We start from the raw sequence: 27,440 nt of genomic DNA, 5'->3' as shown, positions 1-27,440 counted from the left end.
CGCATTGCGCCGCATTCGGCCGATGCGGTGCATTTTTCAATGCATGCCTATGGCGGCCGGATGCGGCAAAAAACACATCTGGCCGCCGCATGCGGTGTTTGCCACTGCGCATGCTCAGTAGCATGCCGCAAGCGGCAAAACCCGGACGGGCCGCATGGGAAAAACTTATGCAAAGGATGCGGTGTTTTCACCGCATCCGTTGCATAGCTTGCACAGCCGGATTGAGCCGCACACCTCAAGCCGGATGTGTGAAAGCAGCCTAAGACTCAAGTCCATAGAGTTCAATCCATAGCCTTCCTTCAATCTTTTAAACTATGTTTAAACTGTTTTTTGTATGTTATCTTGCTTTTTTGCAAGTTGGGGGCGCAGCCCTCCTAATACTGAGACTGAACAACTAATTGCGTCTCACTTCACTGTGTATTTAATCTGGGACACAGCTGACCACTTGCCACCATTCATATTGGAGTTTGACATGACACAAGTCAGGTATTGATAATGTTTTTAACTTCAGTAGGTTAGGGACTGTCTCAGATGGGTACACCGTGACGAGGTGAGACAGCTTTTTACCTTTTTGCAAAAATGTATACACTAAGTACCCTGTTATTAAGCACTTGCAATTTATTTATTTATAGTCGGGGTATTTTTCATGCAATTTTCTCTTTGTTTTTTTTCCAATCTTTTAAACTATGAATGAACAAAAGAGAAATCTAAATCAAACCATTACTTGCTGTGACCACACTTTGCCTTTAAAATAGCATCAGTTCTTCTAGGAGCATTTGCACTCAGTTTTTAAAAGATCTCGGCAGGGAATTTGTTCTAAACATCTTGGAGAACCTACCACCAATCTGTGGATGTACAGTGCCTTGAAACACTATTCGTACCCAATGAAGATTTACCCTTTTGTAGCACAGTTTGTCTGTTCTAAGCCATTTTAATAGTTGCAGACCGCAGATTCTGTTTACATCTGCTTTAAGCTACATATGAAAATAATGATCATCATCTGTTTAGTATAACTGGATACTAAACATCTGACTATAATCCTACAAAATCCCTGACTTTGTGCAAGTGTACCTTGAAAAGCTGAAGCGGTTTTAAAGACAAAAGGCGTTCACACCAAATAATGATTTGATTAAGATTTCCCATTTGTTCATTGCGAACAACAAAATATTAACACTTCTATTTTTAAAAGCATTCTTACTTTGCAGCAATCTTTTCCACATCTGTCTAAAATTTTTGTACAGAATCTTAGGTCATCAATATTTAGTTCTGGACAATTAATAGAGAAGTGAAGTGATCACACATGCCCATTAGGACTTCACTCACACAGGGGACTTCGATCTTGTGATTAGTGGTCTTAGCAGTTAGCCCCGTCTTGTGGATATGTGTTGTCTTTGAGGACATCCTACTGCGCACCAATCACCAGGATTTTCGTATACAAGCTAAATCCAGTGCTATACTGGCACTATCAGGCTGATTCTATACATACAAACATGAATGAGCCCGGGGACCCACTCCTGAATAATAATCCATGCACCCAATTTTTAACTTGCACCTTTGTTTATGAAAATATTAATAAAGTTTATACATTTTATAAGGGGCTCTTATGGTTTATACTGATTCTATACATACCTTGTATGCAAGAGAACCAAGAGTTTTTTTGTGCAAAAATAGACAATTTTATTACATACAGAAGGTGAACAATCATAAAATCACATAAAATCCATTATTCGCAGGACCAGAAGCTGGGATATACACCACATTAGGGCTTAATTTCAGACAATGATAGTATAATATAATATAATAATGCACCCATTCCAGTGCATGAGTGAAATACACTTAATTCCAGTATCAACATGTCAGAATTGAATATCCCTCAAAATCCCATCATATAAGGGCAACTGCCATACTAACATTGGTATATCTACCGGTCAGTGGTGGGGTGGTATAACCAGGCCTGGTCACGGTAAAGACCTCACGGAAAGAGCGACGTACGTTTCGAAGAGACGATATTTTAAAATCTTCATCAGGGTGGAGGTATTCTGACCGTCCATCCCAGAGCTCCGATTTTTAAATGTGCGCGCTATAGCGCCAGCCGGAAGCTCACATGCGGCGCATGCGCCGGCCCGCAGGCAAGTCCCGCGAGACTGCCGCCGTCACGTCATAGTCGCGCATGCGCGGGAGCACGGACGCGTCTCCATGACTCCCGCACAGGCACGAGACGGCCAGACGGCGATCAGGCAGGGACGAGCACGCGAGCCGGCGCACGCGCACAGGAACCCCCGGATCTCGCTAAAAGCGTGATGGAATATATATAATATCATGATGCAGGTATACAGAGTTCACAGGTGTAAAGAGATGACAGACATAATGACACTGTTTATATCACATTTCGCAGGGAACATCTTTTCATATCTTTAATAGTCCATGTGGGCATTCTGTCACACTTCCACCAATAGTAATTTTTGGATATTGTCCTGCAATCACAAAAGATGTGAAATGAAAACTCTGGAAAAGGCGGGCAAAATGGATAAAAAATTAAAAGAATAAAAAAGTGATACGATCATAGGTGGTTAGAAGACAGCAGCGGTACCACAACAATCAAGTGAGACAAAGGAGACATCCACTAATTATCAATCCCTGTAGAGGTTATCCACAGGGCTGTGTCAATTCCCATATATTTGAGCGTCTGTCCCGATATTACAGAAAGGGAGAATAACTAACGGCCTCATTGAGACCTTTGGGGACCAAAGTGTCCAGGGTCACGATCCACTTCGTCTCGCACTGTGCGAGACGTTTCCTGATGTCACCACCCCTGATTCCTCCCATTATGGCATCAAGGAATTTCCAAATTAAACAATATATCACGTGTGGCACTACTCACGTGATATATTTTGCTACTTGCACGTGCCCCCTGACCTATGTGGGACTCACTTCTCGTGAGCTCCGCATTAGGGTCAGGGAGCACGTCAGAGATATTGCTGCGGCAAAATCAGAGGTAGATCCTAGTGTCTTAAAAACATTACCACGACACTTTAGATCTCACCACGCCTGTGATCCTTCCAAACTTAAAGTTAGGGGCATTGATGCCATAATGGGAGGAATCAGGGGTGGTGACATCAGGAAACGTCTCGCACAGTGCGAGATGAAGTGGATCTTGATCCTGGACACTTTGGTCCCTTTTTTACACCTGTGAACTCGGTATACCTGCATCATGATATTATATATATTCCATCACGCTTTTAGCGAGATCCGGAGGTTCCTGTGCGCGTGCGCCGGCTCGCGTGCTCGTCCCTGCCTGATCGCCGCCGTCTGGCCGTCTCGTGCCTGTGCGGGAGTCATGGAGACGCGTACGTGCTCCCGCGCATGCGCGACTATGACGTGACGGCGGCGGTCTCGCGGGACTTGCCTGCGGGCCGGCGCATGCGCCGCATGTGAGCTTCCGGCTGGCGCTATAGCGCGCACATTTAAAAATCGGAGCTCTGGGATGGACGGTCAGAATACCTCCACCCTGATGAAGATTTTAAAATATCGTCTCTTCGAAACGTACGTCGCTCTTTCCGTGAGGTCTTTACCGTGACCAGGCCTGGTTATACCACCCCACCACTGACCGGTAGATATACCAATGTTAGTATGGCAGTTGCCCTTATATGATGGGATTTTGAGGGATATTCAATTCTGACATGTTGATACTGGAATTAAGTGTATTTCACTCATGCACTGGAATGGGTGCATTATTATATTATATTATACTATCATTGTCTGAAATTAAGCCCTAATGTGGTGTATATCCCAGCTTCTGGTCCTGCGAATAATGGATTTTATGTGATTTTATGATTGTTCACCTTCTGTATGTAATAAAATTGTCTATTTTTGCACAAAAAAAACTCTTGGTTCTCTTGCATACATAATATGTCATTGAGTTTGTGCCATTTGTGGGGGCTCTTACCATATTGTCCCCACATATTTATACGTTGCGCTCTTTGGAGTGTTTGCTTAATTATTTTCTATACATACCTGTAGTGGTCAGCTCAGATATTTAGGTTTTGAAATCCAAGAAAGTAAAGTTTATAAAATTAGCTGCTTATTGAGTGACAGCAGCTGAGGCTCATAATATATTCATAGTTATCCCCTCCCCCTGTTAGAATTAGCATAAGTATATAAACAATTCACTTTGTCTGTTTCAGGACCTGTCTGAGGTCATACCCATGTGACTAGAAGGGGCAGGGCCTCAGCCAACAAAGCTGGATACCAGGTCACATGGGTATGACCTCACACAGGTCCTGCAAGATGCAAAGTGAATAGTTTGTATAATACTTATGCTAAGTCTAACAGGGGGAGGGGATAACTAATAATATATTATCTGATCCTCAGCTGCTGTCACTCAACAAGCAGCTAATTTTATAAACTTTACTTTGTTGGATTTCAAAACCTAAACATCCGAGCTGACCACTAGAGGTATGTATAGAATCAGCCTGATAGTGCCAGTATAGCACTGGATTTAGGTTACAAATGAAAATCCTGGTGATTGGTTCCGTTTAAACATTATTTGAACACTAAAAGCAAAATGGTCTTTAAAAATGATGTACAATTAAAGGGGTTGGCCACCTTCTCTTGTAAGTACAGCTTTCCTCCCAAACTGACCTGTAAAATGACTAGTGATGGAGGAGCACGTGGCTAATAGAATAGAGACTGTGCCACATAAGGGGGGCGACGGACTGGTTTTGTCACAAGATCCTCCATTAATGGTTGACAGAAGCGCTGTACAGTATGTGAGGAACGCCGCACTAATGATTATATTTTCTAATTTCCAAGGTTAAAGGAGGAGGAGGAAAACTCCACCATGTCAGCAATATCGATTAAAAACATGCCATGCCCATCACAGAGGCTGTTCATACTTTAATCCCATTACTGCTGGAGGGAGTCATCTTGAACATTAAGATAATAGTATCTTTAATACGAATGTATGTCTTGATAGGAGAAAACCTGCTGAGCAAGCAAGCTAAAAATTCATCCCCCAATTTACGAAGCGTGAATTAGAACAAAGCACCACGTCCCCTTGAGTCACGGACCTCTTATGTTAGGAAATTATCACATTTTAAAATTGTGCACAATTATAAAAAAAAAAATATGTTTCTAAAAATATTAAGTTCAACAAAACCACCAATTTTTTATGGAAAAGTAAGAACAGTAAACATCAAGCTCTATAGCAGTGAGTGCGTATATGAGATCACCACCATTCACTAGCCAAAGATGTGAAATCCGTAAACATTAGTATTTAAGATGGGCATCAAAGATGAAGAAATACTGGCGGCCTATAAATAGGCGGCACTAGTATATGTAGCGGTAACATTTCTTCTTTTTTTAACCTTGCAGTTCCTTTAACCTAATTTAACCCGACGTCTCTGCGAGCCAGATGTTTTCGGCTCTCCCAGGACCGCTTACAATGTTGGTATAGTAATCACCAAGGAGAAGGCACAAAGCGCAATTTAATTTTAATGGGAAAAACTTAAAACAAAAAAAAAATAATAAAATGCATTCAATGGCTCTGGCATCTCTAAGGGGATAAGCAGATTTCTCAAAAGCGATATTTTTGGCAGCACAAGTGCAAAGTCAGTGGTTTGGAGACTTTACACAAATTATAAAGATGCCTACTGGGTTTAGAGTTCAACCTCTGAGAGTTAAATTCCTGCTACTTTGCTAGAAATTGTAGGTCAGGGCACATAACTCAGACGCTCTGGTCGAGGCGACAAATTAACTTGTTGAGACATAAGGGATCAGAGATTTTCATCAACTTGTACACTATACTTAAAGGGAACTTGTCACGTCCACAAATGCCATTAACCAGCAGACATGGGGTTAATCTGCAGGCTAATAAGTGTTTTGATGCTGCCCGACCGCCACACAGAGCCTGGCTCCAGGGAAAAATAATCTCTTCATTTCTGCCAACAGTCTCTGGCTTTCAGTCAGTGTCAGGGAGTAGTTACAACCGCTGCTCACTATGTACTGTGCGGTCACGGAGGCTGGGCTGGCCAAGCTTCTATGACTGACAGCCAGAGGCTGCTGGGAGGAATACAGTTATTTTCATCCCAGTAGCCAAGCTTCCAGTGCAGTGGCCACACAGCTTTAGGACACTATTAACTAACAGACATGGGGTTAATCTGCAGGTTAATAGTGTTCTGATGCTGCCGGCCCCTGCACTGAGATTCTGGCAGCCAGAAGCAAATTAGCTTTATTTCTGCCAACAGCCCCTGGCTTTCAGTCATAGACACGCTGTCAGTCAGTGTCGGGGTATAGTTACAGCAGCTGCTCACTATGTACTGTGCTGTGACAGAAACTGCCCCGACCACGCGTCTATGAGTGACTATCAGCCAGAAGCTGCTGGGAGGAATAAAGTTTGTTTCATCCCAGTAGTCGGGCTTTCAATGCAACGGCCGCACAGCTTTAGGACACTATTAACTTTCCGATTAACCCTATATCTGCAGGATAATAGAATTAATAAAGAAGTAAAAAGAGGGTTGTGGTTTTTCAATGCTTTTAATGGTGCAAAACAGAAAAAATTGCAAGTAGTACTAATCCTAACATTTTTGTTTCAACCTATGATAGGTCTTCCTCAAAGATTTTTTATCTGTGTATATACCAAAATAAACAGTGTCACAAACAATTGCACAATAAGGCAATGCCCACGTAGCATATTTTCATGCAGTTATGCTGCGTATTGCACTGCAGCGTAACTGCATGCGTCCTGCGTCCCCGGCATAATCTATGAAGATTGTGCATAATCCATGCCCTAGTGGCGCATTAGAACGCAGCGCTTCGGCTACTGCGAAATCGCTGCGTTCTAAAAAGCAACATGTCACTGCTTTCATGCGCTTTGGATGCAGCCCCCGCTCTGTCTATGGAAGAGGCTGCATTCAGAACGCATGAAGTCGGCTTTTCATTATAGACTGTTTCTGCAGCGATTTGAAGCGCACGTGTGCTGTTCAAATCGCTGCAGAAATTTCTGCAGGGACAGAACGCAACGTGGGCACATAGCCTAATACAAGAGGTATACAAATTATGCATGTACAAAATCAAAATATCAGTACATAAACAGGTACATTAAGAAAAGCATCTGAAATTACATGTCATATGGTGGAAACATTTCAGACGCTTTTCTTAATGTACCTGTTGATGTACTGATACTTTGATTTTGTACATGCATAATTTGTATACCTTTTGTATTATTGTGCAATTGTTTTGGACACTGTATATTTTGGTATATACACAGATAAAAATCCTTTGAGGAAGACCTATCATAGGTTGAAACATCAATGTTAGGATTAGTACTCCTTGGAATTTTTTCTGTTTTGCTCCATTAAAAGCATTGAAAAACCACAACCCTCTTTTTACTTCTTTCTTCAAGTGTGCGATAGTCTTTATTATATTTTTGGTATCATTTTAGAGGCCTATAAAAAATATTATGTGGTCCTAAAGAACTACAGTTATAATAAGCTTTAAAAAGAGTAACCATCATTGTAATTCTTATATAAATCAATATTAATCAAGAAAAATCAGAACCTTTGATCTACAGTACAGATCAAAAGTTTGGACACACCTTCTCATTCAAGGAGTTTTCTTTATTTTCATGAATCTGAAAATTGTAGATTCACATTGAAGGCATCAAAACTATGAATTAACACATGTGGAATGAAATATTTAACAAAAAAGTGTGAAACAACAGAAAATAGGTCTTATATTCTAAGTTCTTCAAAGTAGCCACCTTTTGCTTTGATTACTGCTTTGCACACTCTTGGCATTCCCTTGATGAGCTTCAAGAGGTAGTCGCCAGAAATGGTTTTCCAACAGTCTTGAAGGAGTTCCCAGAGATGCTTAGCACTTGTTGGCCATTTTGCCTTCACTCTGAGGTCCAGCTCACCCCAAACTATCTCGATTGGGTTCAGGTCTGGTGACTGTGGAGGCCAGGTTATCTGGCGTAGCACCCCATCACTCTCCTTCTTTGTCAAATAGCCCTTACACAGCCTGGAGGTGTGTTTGAGGTCATTGTCCTGTTGAAAAATAAATGATAGCCAACTAAACACAAACCGGATGGAATAGCATGCGGCTGCAAGATGCTGTGGTATCCATGCTGGTTGAGTATGCCTTCAATTTTGAATAAATCCCCAACAGTGTCAGCAGCAAAGCACCCCCACACCATCACACCTCCTGCTCCATGCTTCACGGTGGGAACCAGGCATGTAGAGTCCATCCGTTCACATTTTCTGCGTTGCACAAAGACACAGTGGTTGGATCCAAAGATCTCAAATTTGGACTCATCAGACCAAAGCACAGATTTGCACTGGTCTAATATCCATTCCTTGTGTTCTTTAGCCCAAACAAGTCTCTTCTGCTTGTTGCCTGTCCTTAGCAGTGGTTTCCTAGCAGCTATTTTACCATGAAGGCCTGCTGCACAAAGTCTCCTTTTAACAGTTGTTCTAGAGATGTGTCTGCTGCTAGAACTCTGTGTGGCATTAATCTGGTCTCTAATCTGAGCTGCTGTTAACCTGAGATTTCTGAGGCTGGTGACTCGGATAAACTTATCCTCCGCAGCAGAGGTCTCTTGGTCTTCTTTTCCTGGGGCAGTCCATATGTGAGCCAGTTTCTTTGAAAGTGTCCCCAAGTGCAGTGGCAAAAACCATCAAACACTACAAAGTTTTCCCAATATTTCGGACTGACTGACCTTCATTTCATAAAGAAATGATGGCCACTCGTTTTTCTTTACTTAGCTGCTTTTTTCTTGCCATAATACAAATTCTAACAGTCTATTCAGTAGGACTATCAGCTGTGTATCCACCAGACTTCTGCACAACACAACTGATGGTCCTAAACCCATTTATAAGGCAAGAAATCCCACTTATTAAACCCGACAGGGCACACCTGTGAAGTGAAAACTATTTCCGGTGACTACCTCTTGAAGCTCATCAAGAGAATGCCAAGATTGTGCAAAGCAGTAATCAAATATAAAAGGTGGCTACTTTGAAGAACCTAGAATATAAGACATATTTTCAGTTGTAAGTAACAAAGGAGAGCGGGAGATGCGCTGAGTAGCACCCGGTGGTGAGGGGGGATTATGGTATTGCCCGGAGGCTGCTCACCTCAAATCGTTGTGCACCCATGCACAACCCCGGTTGTTGCCGTAAAGGGTCCACGGGGTCTCGCTGATGCCTGGAGCTGTCTGAAATCCCAGGGAACAGACTGGAGTGAGTCCTTCCGGGTTGGTCATGTGACCGTGAGCACCCGGAAGTGCGTCATCGCAAGTCCTATGCAGTTAGAGCAACCTGGTGTCACAGCAACCGTGGGTCCTGGTAATTGTTGTAAAAACGCGCCGCTCCCAGAGCTGCTCCTGCAGTTAATCCCTCAAGGGGATAATGTATGTGAAAATAACGGAGTAGTGGTCAGATAGTGGTGTGAGCTGAGAAAACATGACAATTGGGTGGTTCAATAGTTTATTTTGGTTCTAATCATGATCAGGCACACCACCCAATTGTCATGTTTTCTCAGCTATATATGTCACTTCCACGTGTTCACCCTCTAAATCACCTGATGAAGACAGCAATCAGCTGTTGAAACGCGTAGTGGCCATTAGAGGGTTTTTAAACTAAATAAAAGGTTTGTAATTTAAAATCCTCCCTGTCTTCCTGTTCCCTAGCGCTCCTATCTGACCGCTACACCTTTATTTTCATATTTTCAGTTGTTTCACAATTTTTTTAAGTATTTCATTCCACATGTTTTAATTCATAGTTTTGATGCCTTCAATGTGAGTCAACAACTTTCAGAGTCAGTCATGAAAATAAAGAAAACTCTTTGAATGAGAAGGTGTGTCCAAACTTTTGGTCTGTACTGTATATATCTGCTGCTTTCTCCTTTTGGATTGATCTTTTACTCCCAATTTATAGGTAAAATCTGTATTCAGTGAATACAGTTTTCCCCATTATTGAGATAGGAGACAACAGTTGGTGCTTCTAAGGTTCTATGGAGAGAAGAGGAAGAAGGAGGAGCTAAGGGACGATATTCTACTGCAAGTTTTCCTGAAACAGTTACACTTTAAAGAGGACTCCACCAATTAGAGCATGAAAAACAGGCCACATCATGGTAAAGTGGGTGCAGAGCTGAATAAAATATAGATTTTATATATTAATTTCTTATCTCCGTTGCAGTGATATTTACTTGTAAAGTTTTGATTTTAAATTTATGCTATGACCAAAGTAGCATTACCAGAGATTTTTCTCTGGGGGCGTAATTTTCTTCCCACTGCATGATGGAAATGTCAAAATGTCATGCATGGGGGAGGGGGAAGAACATGCCCCAAGAAATGCTTGGAACACGCTTTTCCTGTTCAATACATATATTAACACACAGTCCTCCTACATGATCTCTGACCTCCTGAGTATTCAGTTGTATCCTGTACGACAACTCCTGCTTATGATTCGTCAACGTCATGTAGGGGGAAAAGTGCAGCATGTCCCAAGACATTCATCACTGCTAATGCCCCCTTTCACCTAGTATTCATAGGCTACAATCCCAATAATAGAGCTGAAATAAAATAATATGTTTTATTCAGCTCTGCAGCCAGTGTGCCATGATGTAGCCAATGGGTACTTTTTTTTTTTAAAGCGGTTGTCAACTTCTACGACAATCTTTTCTAATTCTACATATTTCCAACAGGTAAAATTTAAAAAAAAAAAAAAAAAAAAAAAAAAAAAAAAGCTTATACTCACCTCCTGTGCTGACACCATTCCAGCGGTGACTGGGCTCCCATTCCCGAAGCTCACATGACTATGACGTGATGGGTGCCCCGAATACAATCACCACTGGCTTCTGTTTCTTTTCCTTTGGACAAATGAGTTTGTGAACTGGAAGGGAGTGCAATCGCTGCTGCCTCTGAAGGTGGAAAGTCAGAAGCTGCCGGTGGGACTTGGGGCTCGACTGATGACACATTATCACAAGAGCCCCGGGAATGTGAGTACCAGCATGGGAGGGGAGTAGAAGCTTTTTTAACCTGGCGGAAACATGCAATCAGGAGGGGGTTGTCCTTGAAGTATACAACCCTTTTAAAGAAGGCAAAATGTTGAACCCATCTATGTCATTGTATGTACAAAAGATAAGAAGATATATAAAAGAATGCCTGTACGAGTCTTCTGATATAGATCAAGGGTCAGTTTATACATATAGCCCAGTGGCACTATATGACTGCCGATTGGTAATCTTAATGGTTGGCGATCATTTGAATCCTCGTATACACCGGAAAATCAAAGTAAACGATGTTCTACACTAGATCACTCAGTGCGCACAGGCTGCCATTGGTTTCAGTAGTGAGAGTCCTTTTGCCCAGGACGATGCACCAGCGAGAACGATGATCTTTTATGCTGCATAAAAGAACATTTCACCAGATCACGCAGTGTTTTGCACATTCATGGGGTAATCAGCAGCCTGTTTACACCACAAGATAATCATGAAATAAGTGTTTTTAAAAACGCTCATTCACGATTTTCTTGCCATTTTCTTCCCCTTTACAGGGAAAACAAATCCTGATAAGGGAATATTCGCCTATGTAAGTAATATCATTCTAAAAAAAACCCCAAAAAATTCCAAATGTAGGCCCCTTATACACATGAATGATCAAGAGTCATATTCTATCAGTGTAAACAGATGAAAAATAGAAAGCCAATAATATATAGAACAAATACCCATATTGAGTCTCATACTCTCAATAGATGGCTTATACAGCATCCAATGTAGCACGCTAACACTTTACATATGACATTCACGTGACCTTAAGATTACTAATCTATATTTTTACCAAAGACAAACTATGACAAGCCATTATAGGGGACGTGGACAGGGGATGTGTGTGTGACAACTCGTCAAACATTTACATAAATACAAAACGGGATGCAAAAATACAGGTGTGCATGACTATGCATTTTGGTTTGTACAGTAATGTAGTCACTAATGTCCCATTCTTGTCGTTTTTAGTATTCACCGCTTAGAGGAGCTTGAGTAGTAAGGGAAGGCCTGACAAGTGACAACCTTTCTTCTTTTCCTCCATCTCACAAGCAGACAGGTAGCGCACAGCACTTTACATCGCGTGCATGTGCTACAGAAGAAGAGGAATTCTGGAGAAAGCAATTCTCATGCAATCGTCACCAGTACAAAGCATCACACGGCATTCCTCGCTGCAGGGAGACTACTGTACAATGTGTATTTTTAGGAGAATGCGGAAAAACATTTACAGAGAAATTTGCTTTAAGATCATAATATAGGATACATTTTTCACGGACTTACCAAATACCACTGCATGAAAAACTTGGGGTCTGTGGGCTCCGTGAAAATATCTCTTTTCCTTCTTTTCTTTGCCACCTGCTGTTCTGTCCAGTGCACCTGAAAAAGTGAGAGAGAAGAACATAAGGGCAGCGTAAACTTGGGGTCTTCATATAAAGTCACTGTGGAGGTTTTTCAAGGAAAAGTTCAGGTTGTTTTATTGAGAATATATTCCTTTCAGAAATATTGGCACCTTTAGACAAGCTTATCCTAATGCGTGTCTTTTAAGCAGTCTACATAAAAGGTATTAAAAGCCACTAGACAAAAAAAAAAATCATAAAAACAAAAGGGTTTGGTGAGACAGAAGAATACTAAAAAGATAAAGCAACACTCAATGAAAGCTCCTCAAAAGAGCAATATACTCATCATTAGATGTGCTCTGAAAAATTCAATAACTCCACTCCGCACAGATAAAGGGCTTTATAGTTTTAGGGCTTTGTTCAAACTACACAAATGTAGCCCTTTATTGATTTGCACAGATTTCTAGAATCACTCCCTTTAGTAGCAAAAAAAAGAAAAAAAAAAAAAGTTCCATCAAATTCAGAAAATGCCTTATCAGCAAACACGGGCTGAGTAGACGTCTGTACTCGGGGAATTTTAACTCCCCGTGGCCTTGAAAGTTTTTGGAACTCTTAAGACATTCTGACGAGTTTTTACATTTTAAGCTTGAACTCGCCAAATCATTTGGGCAAGATTTGAGCAACAATTTTGGCCGCCTCAGCTCGATATGTTCTGTACAAAGTTCTCAGCAAGTCTGATCCCCAAGCAGTCTGGCCACTAATTAAACATACAACATCCCTTACCATCAAGAGCCTCAAAACAGCACTTTGCCGAGACCACTGATCATGAGGCTTTCCCCCGGCCGGCAATGCCTGTCTTCCCAACCTCAGATCACACCTTAAGGCCCAGTCACACACACAACGACTTACCAGCGATCCCGACAACGATACGTCCTGATAGGGATCGCTGGTGAGATGTTACACAGTCAGACCTTACCAACGACATAGTAACGATACAGGTCGCAGAAGCGACCTGTATAACGATCTCGGCAGTCATTGGGACCCTGTCACACAGCGTCAAACACATCGATGCGTCATGCCCAGCAGGACATCACCTTTGAAGAAAATGGTCCGGACTATTCAGCAACGACTAGCGATCTCACAGCAGGGGCCTGATCGCTGGTAGGTGTCACACATAACGAGATCGCTGGCAAGATCGTTGCTGCGTCACAGAAACTGCGATCTCGTTGTGTGTGACGGGGCCTTTAAGGAATTCTGCAAATGAACCAGCTCAAGGTAGGGCGGTGATCGGAGAGTCCACTTCTCTCCCCCCTCAAGGAACCGGGCACAAATCAGAGCTTTACACTGAACCAAAGGCAGAGCCAGGACTCATTCACTTCACAAACTACCTGGTTGGCTGAAATGTCCATTTTGTAGCTGGACCGCTACAGTAAAAGAATGCTGGACAATTAATCAATCTGAAAAATATACCATGCAAAAAGATTTCCCTATCGTTACCAAGTCAGAGGATTAGATGGTTGGTCTGGGAGACTTGTATGGGCCCATTGGATGTAAATCATAAGAGCTCAGCTAATAATAACAGTCTCTGGAATTGTAGCCTTCCAACAATACTTTACCTGTTTCTGCACGACAAAACCTTATTACACAATGCAAGGTCTATAAAGACAAGGTTTCATGTGGAGCAACCCTGGCACAGGGCCTGACCGCAAGCTCATCAAGTATCTCTGGAATGATTATAAATTGTAAACCAGCCCGCATCAATTCTTATCCACACAACTGCCCGTGTGGCAGAATATGCTGGAGTGCTATAAAACCAGGAGAAAGCGTTCCTTGAAAAGGGGCAAACCAGCGCCATAATATTTAGATGCCCGATTCTGGGATGTGTGCGCCACAGACTCTGCTCATCACAAAGACTTTAAAAAAAAATATTCTAATAACCAAACACAAGAATATATCAAAGGATCACAATATAAACTATGGCATATCTAGAAACACGTATCCAAGCTTAAAGTTGCAGCTATTGCGTCACAAGCCAGCAATCTTCCATATGGCGGTGACAGGCGTCTTAAAACCTGTCTTAATATTTATTTCATAAATCGATAGCACACATGGAAAATAGAAACTTTGCAATATCTCTCATCAGAGAAATCTGCTTTTTTCTTCCCTGGACTTCTCTCATTCATGCTCAAATTTTGGGTAAAAGCTGTATTCAGTGAAAACAGATGGTCACATTACTGAGAGAGGAGTAGAGACGTGCTACAGATTCTATAAAAAGGGGTAGAGGGAGGAGCTAAAGGCCGAGGGAGGAGCTAGAGGACGAGGGAGAAGCTAGCAGGCCGAGGGAGAAGCTAGGAGGCCGAGGGAGAAGCTAGGAGGCCGAGGGAGAAGCTAGGAGGCCGAGGGAGAAGCTAGGAGGCCGAGGGAGAAGCTAGAGGGCGAGGGAGAAGCTAGAGGGCGAGGGAGGAGCTAGAGGGCGAGGGAGGAGCTAGAGGCCGAGGGAGGAGCTAGAGACAGAGCTCCTCTTCATGCTCCCATCTCCATAGAATCCCGTCAGTACCAACTGCCATCTTCTATCTCAGTAATGGGAAAGTCTTCACTGAATACAGATTTTACCTCAGAATTGAGAATTTTGATAGTGTCCGATCAATTCTGAAGGACAAAGAAGCAGATTTGTCTTTAAGAAATATTACAAAGTTACTTATTTTCATGAATACTATTGATTTATGAAAGAAAAATGACAGCACTTTTTACACAGCATCATATTACTTGTAAGTGCTGTTAATGTGTCAATCACTTTTCTGTAGGAGTATCCCATTATTAAAGGTTACTTTAGTTAAATGTATGGAGATCTTATGAACAGACAGAACGATCTTTTAATACAATCACAAACTGAAGATTAGAATAACCCTTAAATACGATATAGTTCTTTCAGGTTGAATACTGTCAGATATTGCTTTTAAAAACCCTGCAGACATTCCCCAGCAAAACCTATGGAAAAAATTAGCTGTGCGCACACTGCGTTTTTTTCTCAAGAACATTCTTTCTGCAGAATTTCTTGAGAAAAAAAATGTGCATGTCACTTCTTTTCTGCAGCTAACTGCGTTTCTTTCCATAGATAATGGTAAAATACATCAGGGACCAACCTGCGGAAAAACGTACCAAAAGCGCATCAAAAACACACAAAAATGCGGTAAAAACGCATGTGTTTTTCTGTGCGTTATTGGTGCGGTTTTTGACCGCAGGTGCGCTAATCTTTCAGACTCAAGAAATTTCTTGAGAAAAATCCTAATTCTCAATTTGTGTGTTCGGCAGTTTCCTGCTACACATCCTTTCCCTTTCATGTTTTTGGGGAAGTGGGGGAGGGGATGCACAACCCCTTATGACAAATGTGGTCCAGTAGCCTTGTATTTTTGCTCCGTTTACTCTGACACTCTATAGGGTCATTGCTTGTTCTGAAGATTATACTATGACTGCTATATTTACATATACAGATAACCGTGCATTTCAACAAGAACATGGCTCAGGAAAGTGAGAGTCATGATTAGGGCAGAGTCACATTGGCGTATGACTCGCAAGAGTGCAATTCGAGAAAATCTCGGATTGCACTCGGCCCAATTTAAGACAATGTTACAGCTCAGATCTGTGAGAATTTTTCCTCAGCCCTAATAAGACTGAGGGGAAAAAAAATCACAGCATGCTGCGATTGTCTGCGAGAGCCGTGTCACTCGCACCCATACAAGTCTGTGGGTGCGAGAGAAACGTTGGACTGCACTCGGATGTTATCCAAGTGCAGTGTGATATACGCACAGGCTTACAATGGAGGAGATGAGCTCAATCCCTCCCTTTCCTCCACAGTTGTGATCCGATCGAAAGACAGATCACAGTCACATGACACTTAGCTCATGTTCGCAGCAGAGCAGTAGCTAAGAGTCATTAGCATGTCGCATCCATTGCTTTCACATCGGATGCCATATGCTAATGTGACCCCAACCTTAGGAGAATTGCTCTGGTAACTGCAGTGGAGGCCAAAGCTGGTGATTTCGCAAGAATAATAACACATCAGGAGCTAACAGGGTGTGGGAGGAAGCTGAGCAGCTAACTGTTGTATAGACATCAATGGGCTTGAGAGAGCTGACTGAGATCTCAGGAGTTAACTGTCAAGCCTGGAATGTGCATACTTGGCCAGGCTCTGATAGTTGATCTGCTTGGCAACAAGCTATACACTAAAGGCCCAGTCACACACAACGACTTACCAGCGATCCCGACAACGATACGTCCTGATAAGGATCGCTGGTAAGTCAATGGGAGGTCGCTGGTGAGATGTCACACAGTCAGATCTTACCAACGACGCAGTAATGATCAGCAACCTGTATAACGATCTCGGCGGGCGTTGGGACCGTGTTAGGAGGTCGTTGGTAGGCGTCAAACACAGCGATGTGTCCTGCCCAGCAGGACATCGCCTTAAAAGAAAATGGTCTGGACCATTCGGCAACGACTAGCGATCTCACAGCAGGGGCCTGATCGCTGGTAGGTGTCACACATAACGAGCTCGCTGGAGAGATCTTTGCTACCTCACAGAAACTGACTCAACAACAATCTCGTTAGCGATTTCGTTGTGTGTGATGGGGCTTTTAGATAAAGCCCTCATTGCAAGATAATGAAACAGATTAAAAAGCAAGTCAATTGCAAACTTGCTTATTTTCATGCTGTCTAATAAACTTAAAGGGGTTGTTGACTAATCTGACAGCCCCTTTTCAATCACCTCTTTTGCCCCTGTTAAAATACCACACTCACCCAGAGTGCCAGCGGCATTTCAGTGGTGTCAGCACTCGCTCTCCTGGGGGGCTCACGTGATGTTGCTACGTCACATGTGCTCTGCGCCCAATCAGTGCTGGCTTCTCTATCACAGCCTTCAGAAGTATCTATTACCAATAGGAAGGGAGAACCCAGCTGCAGCCAACTTCCTCTTGATGTTCAATTTGTCCTAAGGTGGTGACAGTGAAGCCAGTGCTAATTGGGCGCAGGGGTCTTGTGACACAGCAACATAACATGAGCCCCCCAGGGAGAGCGAGTCCAGACACTGCTGGTGGCGACACCGGAGGGAAGAAATAGAAAAGTGTTGTCATTTTCACAGGGACAATCATAATGATTGAGAATGGGATGTCTAAGTAGTGAACAACCCCTATTGCGGGCACAACTAATATGTCCTTGCACACAATTAATAGTCGTGGGGTCATGCGAAACGTCCAAATCCTTACTACATAAAAGCTGCTAAGTTATAGGACACTCACTCACTTACTTGTCTCCCAAATGCTGCATTATGGAGGAAAGGGACCCATCCACTTGCATGAAGATAAAACGCTCTGCTCCTTGTGAGGGGTGCAGATATACTACTTCCATTTATACAGTCATTTGAATGAAAGAACCCGCAATGAAGAAGAGAAATGAAGGCACTAACTTTACCAGCTCATCTGTGTCTGGCAGCTTGGTCAGTAAATTTTTCTCAATGCTCGAGTCGGGAGAACTTTGATGAGATTTTATCAAGTGTGTCCTGTGTTATGTGGTGAAACGACCAACTGCATTTATATGTCGCATCAAATCTTAACAAAGGTTCATATAGAGGATGTAAAAACACTGTAACCATTTGGGTTTTGTTCCGCAGGCTTCAATGCAGAATACACCTCATAGGTGATCACGTGCGCAGTTTTACCAGGGCATGAATTTCTCATTTAAATCAATGGGTGACGGATTTCGGTGCTAAATTTGTACAAAAACAAACCCTTCAAAGTGGCTGTTAGATCTATCAAACAACCCCATTAGAGCAGGATAGTTTAAAGGGTTATAAAGTTTTTTAGGCTTTGATTCAGTAGACCGCATATGTAAAAAGCCAGGTGTCATGCGATGTTGGTCTCTGCATGCACTTGGTGGCAATGGAATCTCTAGAGTCTGACAAGCAATGTGATGCTTCAGCATTGTTCAGCTAGAGCTGGGCGTTGGCTGATTCAGATTCAGTGGTCTTCAGCTCTGCAGGGGTTAATTCCTGCAGACTGGTGAACAGGAACTAGGAGCTCAGGTTACTAAGTGGTTACAGCTGTCTCCTCCCTATTTAAGGTACTGTTTTTTTCCAGTATGCAACAATAATATCTTTAGTGTAGCTTCAGCGCTTCCGGTCTTACTAGTGATCCAGTTCATGGTGATCTGTAGTTGCTATTTTGGGTGGTGTGGAAGTTACACTGTTGTGCCACATCCTTCCTTTTTCTTTATTCCCGTGTACACATATTGTCTCTCCTTTGTGTTTGAGTGTAGTGTGTACGAGTTTTCATTCCCCCTTGTCCATGTTGTTTCTGTGGGGTTTTGTTACCGTGTTTCTGCCACCCCAAGGGCTGGGGAGAGGGGGAAGTTATATCAGGGCTCAGACAGGAGTCAGGGTCACACTGGGGGCTCAGACCTGGCTAACATAAAGCCTACCTCTGAGATAAGAGACAGAGCAGGATCTAGAGTCTGAGGGCAACCTAGGAGCCCCTGTTCTTGTCATTTCATAAATGGTGACACCAGGTCTGAAAAAGCCCGAGTCCTGGGTCTCACTCATTTTCTTCTATTGAATTGTCATACAGGAACAGTGAAATCACTTTGTGGGACAGGGTAGAAGAACACAAACTTTGTCCATGAGACCTAGCAACAATTTCGGCCAGCTTCAGACATACGACATTCACAGTTTGAGTTTTGATTGTGGGTTTTCTGACCTGAGCGCAATAACCTCATAACACCAGGAAAAAGTCCAATCAAAGAAAGGTCACCTTTCCGCGGTTGATGGGCACACAATTTTAGAGCAAAGAATCTTCATTTTTCTAAGTATATTCTATATAGCATTAATGCAGTTTACATTTCATATATTATATGTGTGCATATGTCTTGGCACCTACAGGGTGCTGCTATATCCTTTTGTTTGTGTTTTGCATACTTTATATGTCTAAGAGGCTGTTGAGTTTAGGTCGGAAGACGCACGGGCAGTCTGGGTATTGTGGTCTGTACTCGGACAATGAATGTCGGACGAAGGTGACTAGCCTGGATCAACTTCTTGTTTATGAAAATATCGAATCAAATCATTAAAAATAAAATATCCCTGAACTCTATGCTATACTAAGATGTTCACAAAGGAGACCCAACCAAGGCACTTTAACTGGAATGTGAAATACAATGTCCACTCCGATATAACACAAAACAAAGAATATCCAAGTGTCATCAGAATTTTGATTCATAGATCAAAATGGAAAATGTTCATTACCATGGAAACGATGCGGAAAATGTACGAAACCGCTTTATTTCAAAAGAAAATCTTTACATTACAGATGCAAAGCTTTCATGTTACTGGTTTTCTTCGTGAATGTGCATATGTACTATGGATTATACACACACGACAAACATGTTCAATTAGCCATGCTTGCACAGAAAAACACAAGCTTAGAGTCTGCATCTGCAAAAAACATACAAGCCGCCTACAAGTAAGAGAGGCTAAAATAACAGATTGTTAATAAATTCCAGCACACCGCAGCCCCTTCATCCACGAGCTTCCCGGAGGATGATGATGGTTTCCAAGCAGAAAGCCTCTCGGGAAATTATTAGTAAAGCAAAACTAGATTCTAGAAGTGAACAGATACAAAAAGGAAATGTGCAATCTGAGCCAGGTAAAATGCATTCTGCACATGATCCCGTAGCTTTATTGCTTTTAAACTAGCATTAACCCTTCGCATTGAAAACCATCCAGAAAAGCCATCAATCCAGATCGGATAATCCCACGTACATTTCACAGCAGCGGGTGGTAGAAGGTGTCCACAAAACATCGGATTTATTGGCGGAAAGATATTAAAACGTGGGATCTGCTGAAATCCTAAAGATGTTGTTCCATTATTTTAATATTTTATTACTTGTTCATTTCTTTTATTGTATATGTCTATATTATTTGTGTTTGATATAGCAGGATGTAACGCTAGACAACGAGTTTTATTTAGTTTTTGTGCTAACTTTTATTTACAAAATTTGAAAACCTAAAAAAAAAAATATTGAAATCATAAAAAAGTGAACATTTCAGATTTATGGAAATCTGGTTCAATATGATCGAAGAGCGACGATGATGCATGCACTACTTTCCGCTGAAAGAGGTGAATGAAAATGCCATTAAGGGGGCTTTACATGCTGCGACATCGCTAACGATATATCGTCGGGGTCACGTTAGTGACGCACATCCGGCGCAGTTAGCGACACTGCAGCGTGTGACACCTAGGAGCGACGATCAACGATTGCAAAAGAGGCAAAAATCATTGATCGTTGCCACGTCGTTCCTTTTCATAATATCGTTGGTGGTGCATGCCGCTGGTTGTTCGTCATTCCTGCGGCGTCACACATCGCTCCGTGTGACACTGCAGGAACACTGAACATCTTCCTTACTCATTGCCGGTGGACGCAGGTAAGGAGAAAGTGGGCGGGATGTTACGTCCCGCTCATCTCCGTCCCTCCTCTGCTATTGGGAAGCTGCTTAGTAACGCCGCAGTGACGTCACTATGACGCCGAACGCACCTCCCCCTTGAAGGAGGGATTGTTAGGCGGTCACAGCGACATCGCTGAAAAGGTATGTGTGTGTGACGCTGCCGTAGCGATATTGTTCGCTACGGCAGCAATCACCAAATGTCGCACCAACGAAGGAGGTGGGTGCTATCGCGCACGACATCGCTAGCAATGTCACAGCGTGTAAAGCACCCTTTAGTCTGAGATGGGTAGTGATTTTAGGTGTCCGCACACATCAGACTAAAGCTCTGTTTACATTAGATGGCGGCTCTGTTGGGGGTTATCGTCTGAAGTCGCTATTTAGCTCAGTTCTATAAGGGCAGGGCTGTGACTGCAGATTAGATACAGTGCATACAATAAGTCAAATCACTGGTTTATGCTGCTATGGTGTCGTGGTCTGATTAAAAGGAATCTGTGACCCAATCAGAGAGCAGCATAATGTAGGAAAAGAGACCCTGATTCCAGCAGTGTCACTTACTAGGCTGCTTGCTGTACTTTTGATAAAATCCATGTTTTATCAGCAGGAGATTATCAGTAGGGGACTAATAAACCTGCTTATATTTAGTCATTTATGTTCATGAGTTCTGTATAACCCCGCCCCCACTACTGATTGGCAGTTTTGTGTACACTGTATATGGGCAGAAAACAGCCAGCCAATCAGTGGTGTGGGCGGAGTTACAGAGCACCACATTCAAAATAATTGATAGATCTGTAGCAGAGAAGAGTGATTTTATCAAAATGGCAACAATCAGCCCAGTAAGTGACACATCGCTGCAATCAGGGTCTCTGCCCTTATGTTGCTCTCAGATGGGGTAGCAGAAACCTGCTGACAGATTCCCTTTAAATGCTTTGTATAAAGCTCAAGTCTATCTCAGAGCATGTAAACCTTATTTTTGTTATGCATGAATACAAATTACAGACTACTGAGCATTAGGCCGCTTTCACACATCCGGTTTTTGCTCTGCGGCACAATACGGCGCTCTGCAGAAAAACCGCAACCGTTTTTTTTTTGCCGCCGGTTGCGTTTTTTTTGCATAGACTTACATTAGTGCCGTATTGTGCCGCATGGGCTTGCGTTCGGTCCGGTTTTTGCCGCATGCGGCAGATTTAGCCGATGCCGCGGCCGGATGGAACGTTGCCTGCAACGTTTTTTGCTCCGGCAAAAAAAACGCATCGCGCCGCATCCGGCCGCTGTGGCGCATTTTTCAATGCATGCCTATGGACACCGGATGCTGCGCGATGCGGAAAAAAACGCATCCGGCCGCCGCATGCGGTTTCTTCCACTGCGCATGCTCAGTAGCATGCCGCAACCGGAAAAAAACGAACCGGCCGCATGTAAAAACTTATGCAAAGGATGCGGTGTTTTCACCGTATCCGTTGCATAGGTGTCACAGCCGGATTGAGCCGCACAGCTCAAACCGGATGTGTGAAAGTAGCCTTACTGAGACAAAATAAATACTTTGTAACTGCCACAGACATACTTAAAAAAAATCTTTTAGTAGCAGGAATCCCAGAGGATCATGAAGAACCCTGAACTTGGAGTTAGACAATACCTGGCACAAAGCTTCACTTTACCCCACAGCTTCTGGATTCCTTGAGACAGAAGCTGCCCACTCACCCCAGCGCCCGCCGGCCAACTCACACTTGTGATGATCAGATGAGCCTTTCACTGCCGAGCTCAGCAAAACAGACTATGATAAACTTCCAAAATTAAAGCCACATTTGAAAGGCCATTACGTTTTCATCAGGCGCGCAATGACTCAAGTGTGCGTGAGGGGATCAGACAAAGTACGTTTGTTAGAAGAGTCATTTGCTTTATAGACACTAAAGTGACAGATGACACTCCAATCTCCTTCACATCCTAATCAAAAGGAAGCATTCAAACCCTCCATGATTCCCAGCCTCCAAACACATAGGAGTTTATGCCATAAAACCCAAAAGATTTAAACAGGCAAGAAGAAAATCGTCAGCTTGGCCATTAGGGTAATGTATTGCCAAGACTATATATTATAGCTGGATATTAAAGCACATTACGCTGGTAATTTCAATCATAGCCTGTTCATCTCCCAGAATGAGATCTATGTTCCTACAAATTAAAGGGACTTCTCAATTTATCAATTTGTGCGGCTGAAGTCCCGAATCCACCAGCATTGCAAAAACTGCAGCTCCATTATAAAGGGAGGCAGTCTCCCCCAAACACAGATTAATCCACTTATATAAGGGGAACTTGGCCTCTACAAGTGTCATTTTTTTATACTTTGGTTTTACATAAAAACAGTTTTATTACATATGTAAATCAGGGGTCTGTGGTACCCCCTTGGCAAGTCTAAGGGCTCAGTACACCGGTTCGCCCCTCACTCTCCAGACTTGATTGACAACGTTCGCTTGTCCAGAAAGAGTGCAGCCTTAATCGAATCGGTATCAGAGAGGGCGCAACTTCATCAGTCTCCAGTCTGTAGTGGCCGCTGACTGCACACAGGATGACACCGCAACGGGCGACCGATGCAAACATTGTGTGAGTGCGTGTGTGTATGAGGGCCAGGAATCCAATTCAGACAGCGGTCACCATGGGCAAGCCAGTATGGTCAATCAAGCTAAGGAATGGTGCAGAGGTTTCAAGACGAGGGGGGAGCATGTTGCATGGAGCCCTTGGCCATGTCAAAAGCGCACAAAGGGGTCCTCATTTCTGTATATATAGATATATTTTATGTACATCTGAAGTAGGGAAATATTTACTACAGGAATGATTTTTATAGAGGCCAAGTCCCGTATATGACGGTGTAAGTGGTTTAACTTGAATTTTGGGGAAGAAGAGAATCCCTTTAATTCTTGGCCCCCCTGTATATCCCCCCAAAAACCTTTTGAATAGCTCCAGTGCTGTATTCAAATCTGACCGGTCCGATGGGCGTCATTGCAGCAGCTCCTGTCCCTCCTCTCCGCTATGAATTACCACCCTAACCATATGATTGATGTGGATGACATTTCCTGCGCCATTCACAACGCCAAACGAAATCACACACCTTTGCAGGGCCGTCCCCGGTTCCTGCAGGCGCACCTTGCATTGCCTTGCTACGCACAGAGCCTGAAAGTCAACAGCACATGCGTCAGAACATGTATTTTTCGGCTCCTGCTTACCGGAACCATTTCACCCATAGTTATATTCCCTACCACCGGAAACAGCAGTTCCGACGCATGCACAGTTAGTTTTCATGCTCGGCCCGCAGTAGGGCAGAGCATAGTGCACCTGCATGAACCACGAAGCAAAGCGCAGGTGCGAGATTTCATTTGGCTATGTGGAGGACGCAGGCCATGTCATCCACATCAATCACATCGGGAGGGGGAGGATGGCAATTCACAGAGGAGAGGAGGGATATAAGTCGCTGCAATGACGTCCATCAGCCTGGTCTAATTTGCATACAGCGCAGGAGCTACTTCAAAAAGGTGTTTTGGGGGATTTACAGGGGGGTCTGGACATAATATACAACTTTTTAGAATACAGCACAGAGGCCAAGTAAGGTGGTGGTATTAGCTCATACACAAAAAAACTGGTCACATATTCCCTTTAACAGTTTTGAAAGCAACTTAAGACAATCTTTAAGAAGTCATCAGAGGTAAACCTTGAATAATACTTTAGATATTTTATTACTTTCTATGTAATGTTAATTGTTAGCTTTGGGAGCTTAAAGCATCCTAAACACCAGACCTGGGCAAGGGGCGGCCCGCGGGCCACATCCGGCCCGCCTACTCTCTGTGACCGGCCAGCCTGGCTCAGGGTGTCCTTGCTGGCCGGTCAGTGATGAGGGCAATCTGACCTGTTGTCCGGAGCTCCAGGCTCCGGGAGGCCCGTGGTCAGATTGCCCTCATCACACGCTGCGTGCCAGCGTGCAGGGAACAAAGGACAGGTCCTGCAGCGCCGCACAGTGCAGCAGCGGAATGCAGGAATCTGTCCTCTGTTGCCTGCTGGCACTTTCTCTGTGACACACATGCACGCCCTGATGTCGTCAGTACGGCGCGCGTGTGTGTGTCATTTGAAAAGTTCCCGCCCGGCAGGAGAAGAAGCTGCACCAGCCGGGGCCTCTATGGAGAGAGGAAGCAGCTCAGCGGGCAGCCGTACAAGAGAAGAAGGATGTCAGCAGGAGACCGTACAGAGGTGCCTGAGGAGGGAAAGGTGAGTGGTGACTAGTAACCTGAGGGGACAATGGGGGGAGTGGAGGGGAGGGGGGGGTAACTGGTGAGTAATATTTGGGTGTAGTGATGTAGTATATGGGAATGTAGTTTTACAGGTGTAGAATATAGGGGTCTAGTGATGTATATGTGGATGTAGTGATGTATATTACAGGTGTATATGGGGGTGTAGTGATGTATATTACAGGTGTCTATGGGGGTGTAGTGATGTATATTTACAGGTGTATATGGGGGTGTAGTGATGTATATTACACGTGTATATGGGGGTGTAGTGATGTAGTATATGGGGATTGTTTGTGTATATATGTATATAGTGTGTGTGTGTGTGTATGTATGTATGTGTATGTATGTGTATGTATGTGTATGTATGTGTATGTATGTGTATGTATGTGTATGTATATGTATGTATATGTATGTATATATGTGTGTGTGTGTGTGTGTGTGTGTGTGTGTGTGTGTGTGTGTGTGTGTGTGTAGAGTGGGTCTGGTACCTAGAATCAGCGCAGAGAAAAGCCCGTAACTGCGAGTGGTACTGGAGTTACATCGGGTACCACGCGCTCCCTCCCTGCAGCGCCATACTGCCATTACAGGGCCTGATTGCGTTTCTCCGGTACCTGTTTGCATACATGTGACAGGTACCGGAGAAAACACGAGTCTGTGAAATAAAAAGATTTTCCATATTTACCTGCTTTATTCGGCTCTGCTGCCTCCCACTCCTGACCACCGCTCATTCATTGATTATTCACCGCACTCAGGACCTGGAAGCCGGAGCATCGCGGTGACAGCGCCGGGCACCGCACCATTGAGGACATCACCGCAGGGACAGGTGAGTATTCTCCAAGCACAGTGACATCCAGGAGGTCATCAGAGTTTCCAATGAACTCTGATGACCACCCTGCGACACCCACGCTACAGCTTCATGGGTTCATCAGAGTTCATTGGGAACAGTGACGAGTCCCCGAGATGCTCCGGCTTCCAGGTTCTCAACACACACACACACACACACACACACACACACACACCTGTATACTCACCCAGCGATGCGGTCCCCAGCGCTGTCCCTGCTTCCAGCTGCTCACTGCAGTGAATATTCAGTGAGTATAATTACCGGCGATAAGGAGCGGGAGGCAGCAGAGCCAGAGACAGCAGCGCTGGAGAAAGGAAAATATAGAAAATCTTTTTATTAAAAAGACCCGTGTTTTCTCTGGTACTTGTCACACTGATGTCACACAGATCACATCAGTGTGCGGTCCGTGTGACACCTGTGCTGCCGGAGAAAAAACGGACATGTGTGACGAGGGGTCACACAGTCCGTAACTTACTGTTTGTATATGAAGGGATAGTATATATGCTATATACAGTATTGGGTAAAACTTCGTTAATTATATTAGTCCGGCCCTCTAAAACCATCCCAATTTCTCATGCGGCCCCATGGGAAAATGAATTGCCCACCCCTGCTATACACAGACGACTGTTAGGAAGTTAAAGGATCTGGCATGTCTTGGACTGACAAACCTTTTGTTCTCCTTGAGGTAAGCTGCTGCTAGCCATGTCTGGCAGAGGCTATTTTATAGAGAACACAGGAATGCTCAGCTGAAAGCGCGCTCCTGTTCATGAGAGCGCCGGCCATGATATGGCTGGCCAAACAACTAGCCGACAGCCATCTAACGTGTATGGCCCAACCAGCCGACAGCCATCTAACGTGTATGGCCCAACCAGCCGACAGCCATCTAGCGTGTATGGCACAACCAGCCGACAGCCATCTAACGTGTATGGCACAACCAGCCGACAGCCATCTAACGTGTATGGCACAACCAGCCGACAGCCATCTAACGTGTATGGCACAACCAGCCGACAGCCATCTAACGTGTATGGCACAACCAGCCGACAGCCATCTAATGTGTATGGCACAACCAGCCGACAGCCGTCTAATGTGTATGGCACAACCAGCCGACAGCCATCTAATGTGCAGGGCTGTGGAGTCTGAGTCGGAGTCGAAGCTCATTTTGGTGGAGTCGGAGTCAGAGTCGGTATAAAATGCACAGACTCAGACTCTTAAAATATATAATAAATTGGGGACAGTAGTGCAATGCAGAATGTGCTGAATATTTTACTAAATAACATTTAGTATAATGCTTATATTTAAGTGAAAAATGTATTGTAGTACAATGTGAACATTAGATATTTAATTATTTTTATGATACAATAATCAAGATATTTAGATAAAACAAATTATATTTATTGGATACAACTTTAGAACACAAAAAAATAATACATTGTAAATATGTAATACACTAAATATATACGGTATATTAT

The 27,440-nt window shown here is 43.5% G+C and overlaps 1 protein-coding gene across 1 annotated transcript in view; it reads right to left on the bottom strand.

The window, feature by feature from the left end:
* FURIN (furin, paired basic amino acid cleaving enzyme) overlaps positions 1-27,440 on the bottom strand; it is a 267,831-nt gene that overhangs the window by 88,021 nt on the left and 152,370 nt on the right. The window contains exon 4 of the mRNA XM_075345887.1: positions 12,322-12,417. Within this exon, the coding sequence (XP_075202002.1) occupies positions 12,322-12,417 (96 nt within the window). The remainder of the gene's footprint in view (positions 1-12,321; positions 12,418-27,440) is intronic.

The sequence above is a fragment of the Anomaloglossus baeobatrachus genome, chromosome 4 (assembly GCF_048569485.1).
Source record: "Anomaloglossus baeobatrachus isolate aAnoBae1 chromosome 4, aAnoBae1.hap1, whole genome shotgun sequence".
Taxonomy (NCBI): domain Eukaryota; kingdom Metazoa; phylum Chordata; class Amphibia; order Anura; family Aromobatidae; genus Anomaloglossus; species Anomaloglossus baeobatrachus.
This window is presented reverse-complemented; position numbering and strand designations above follow the sequence as displayed.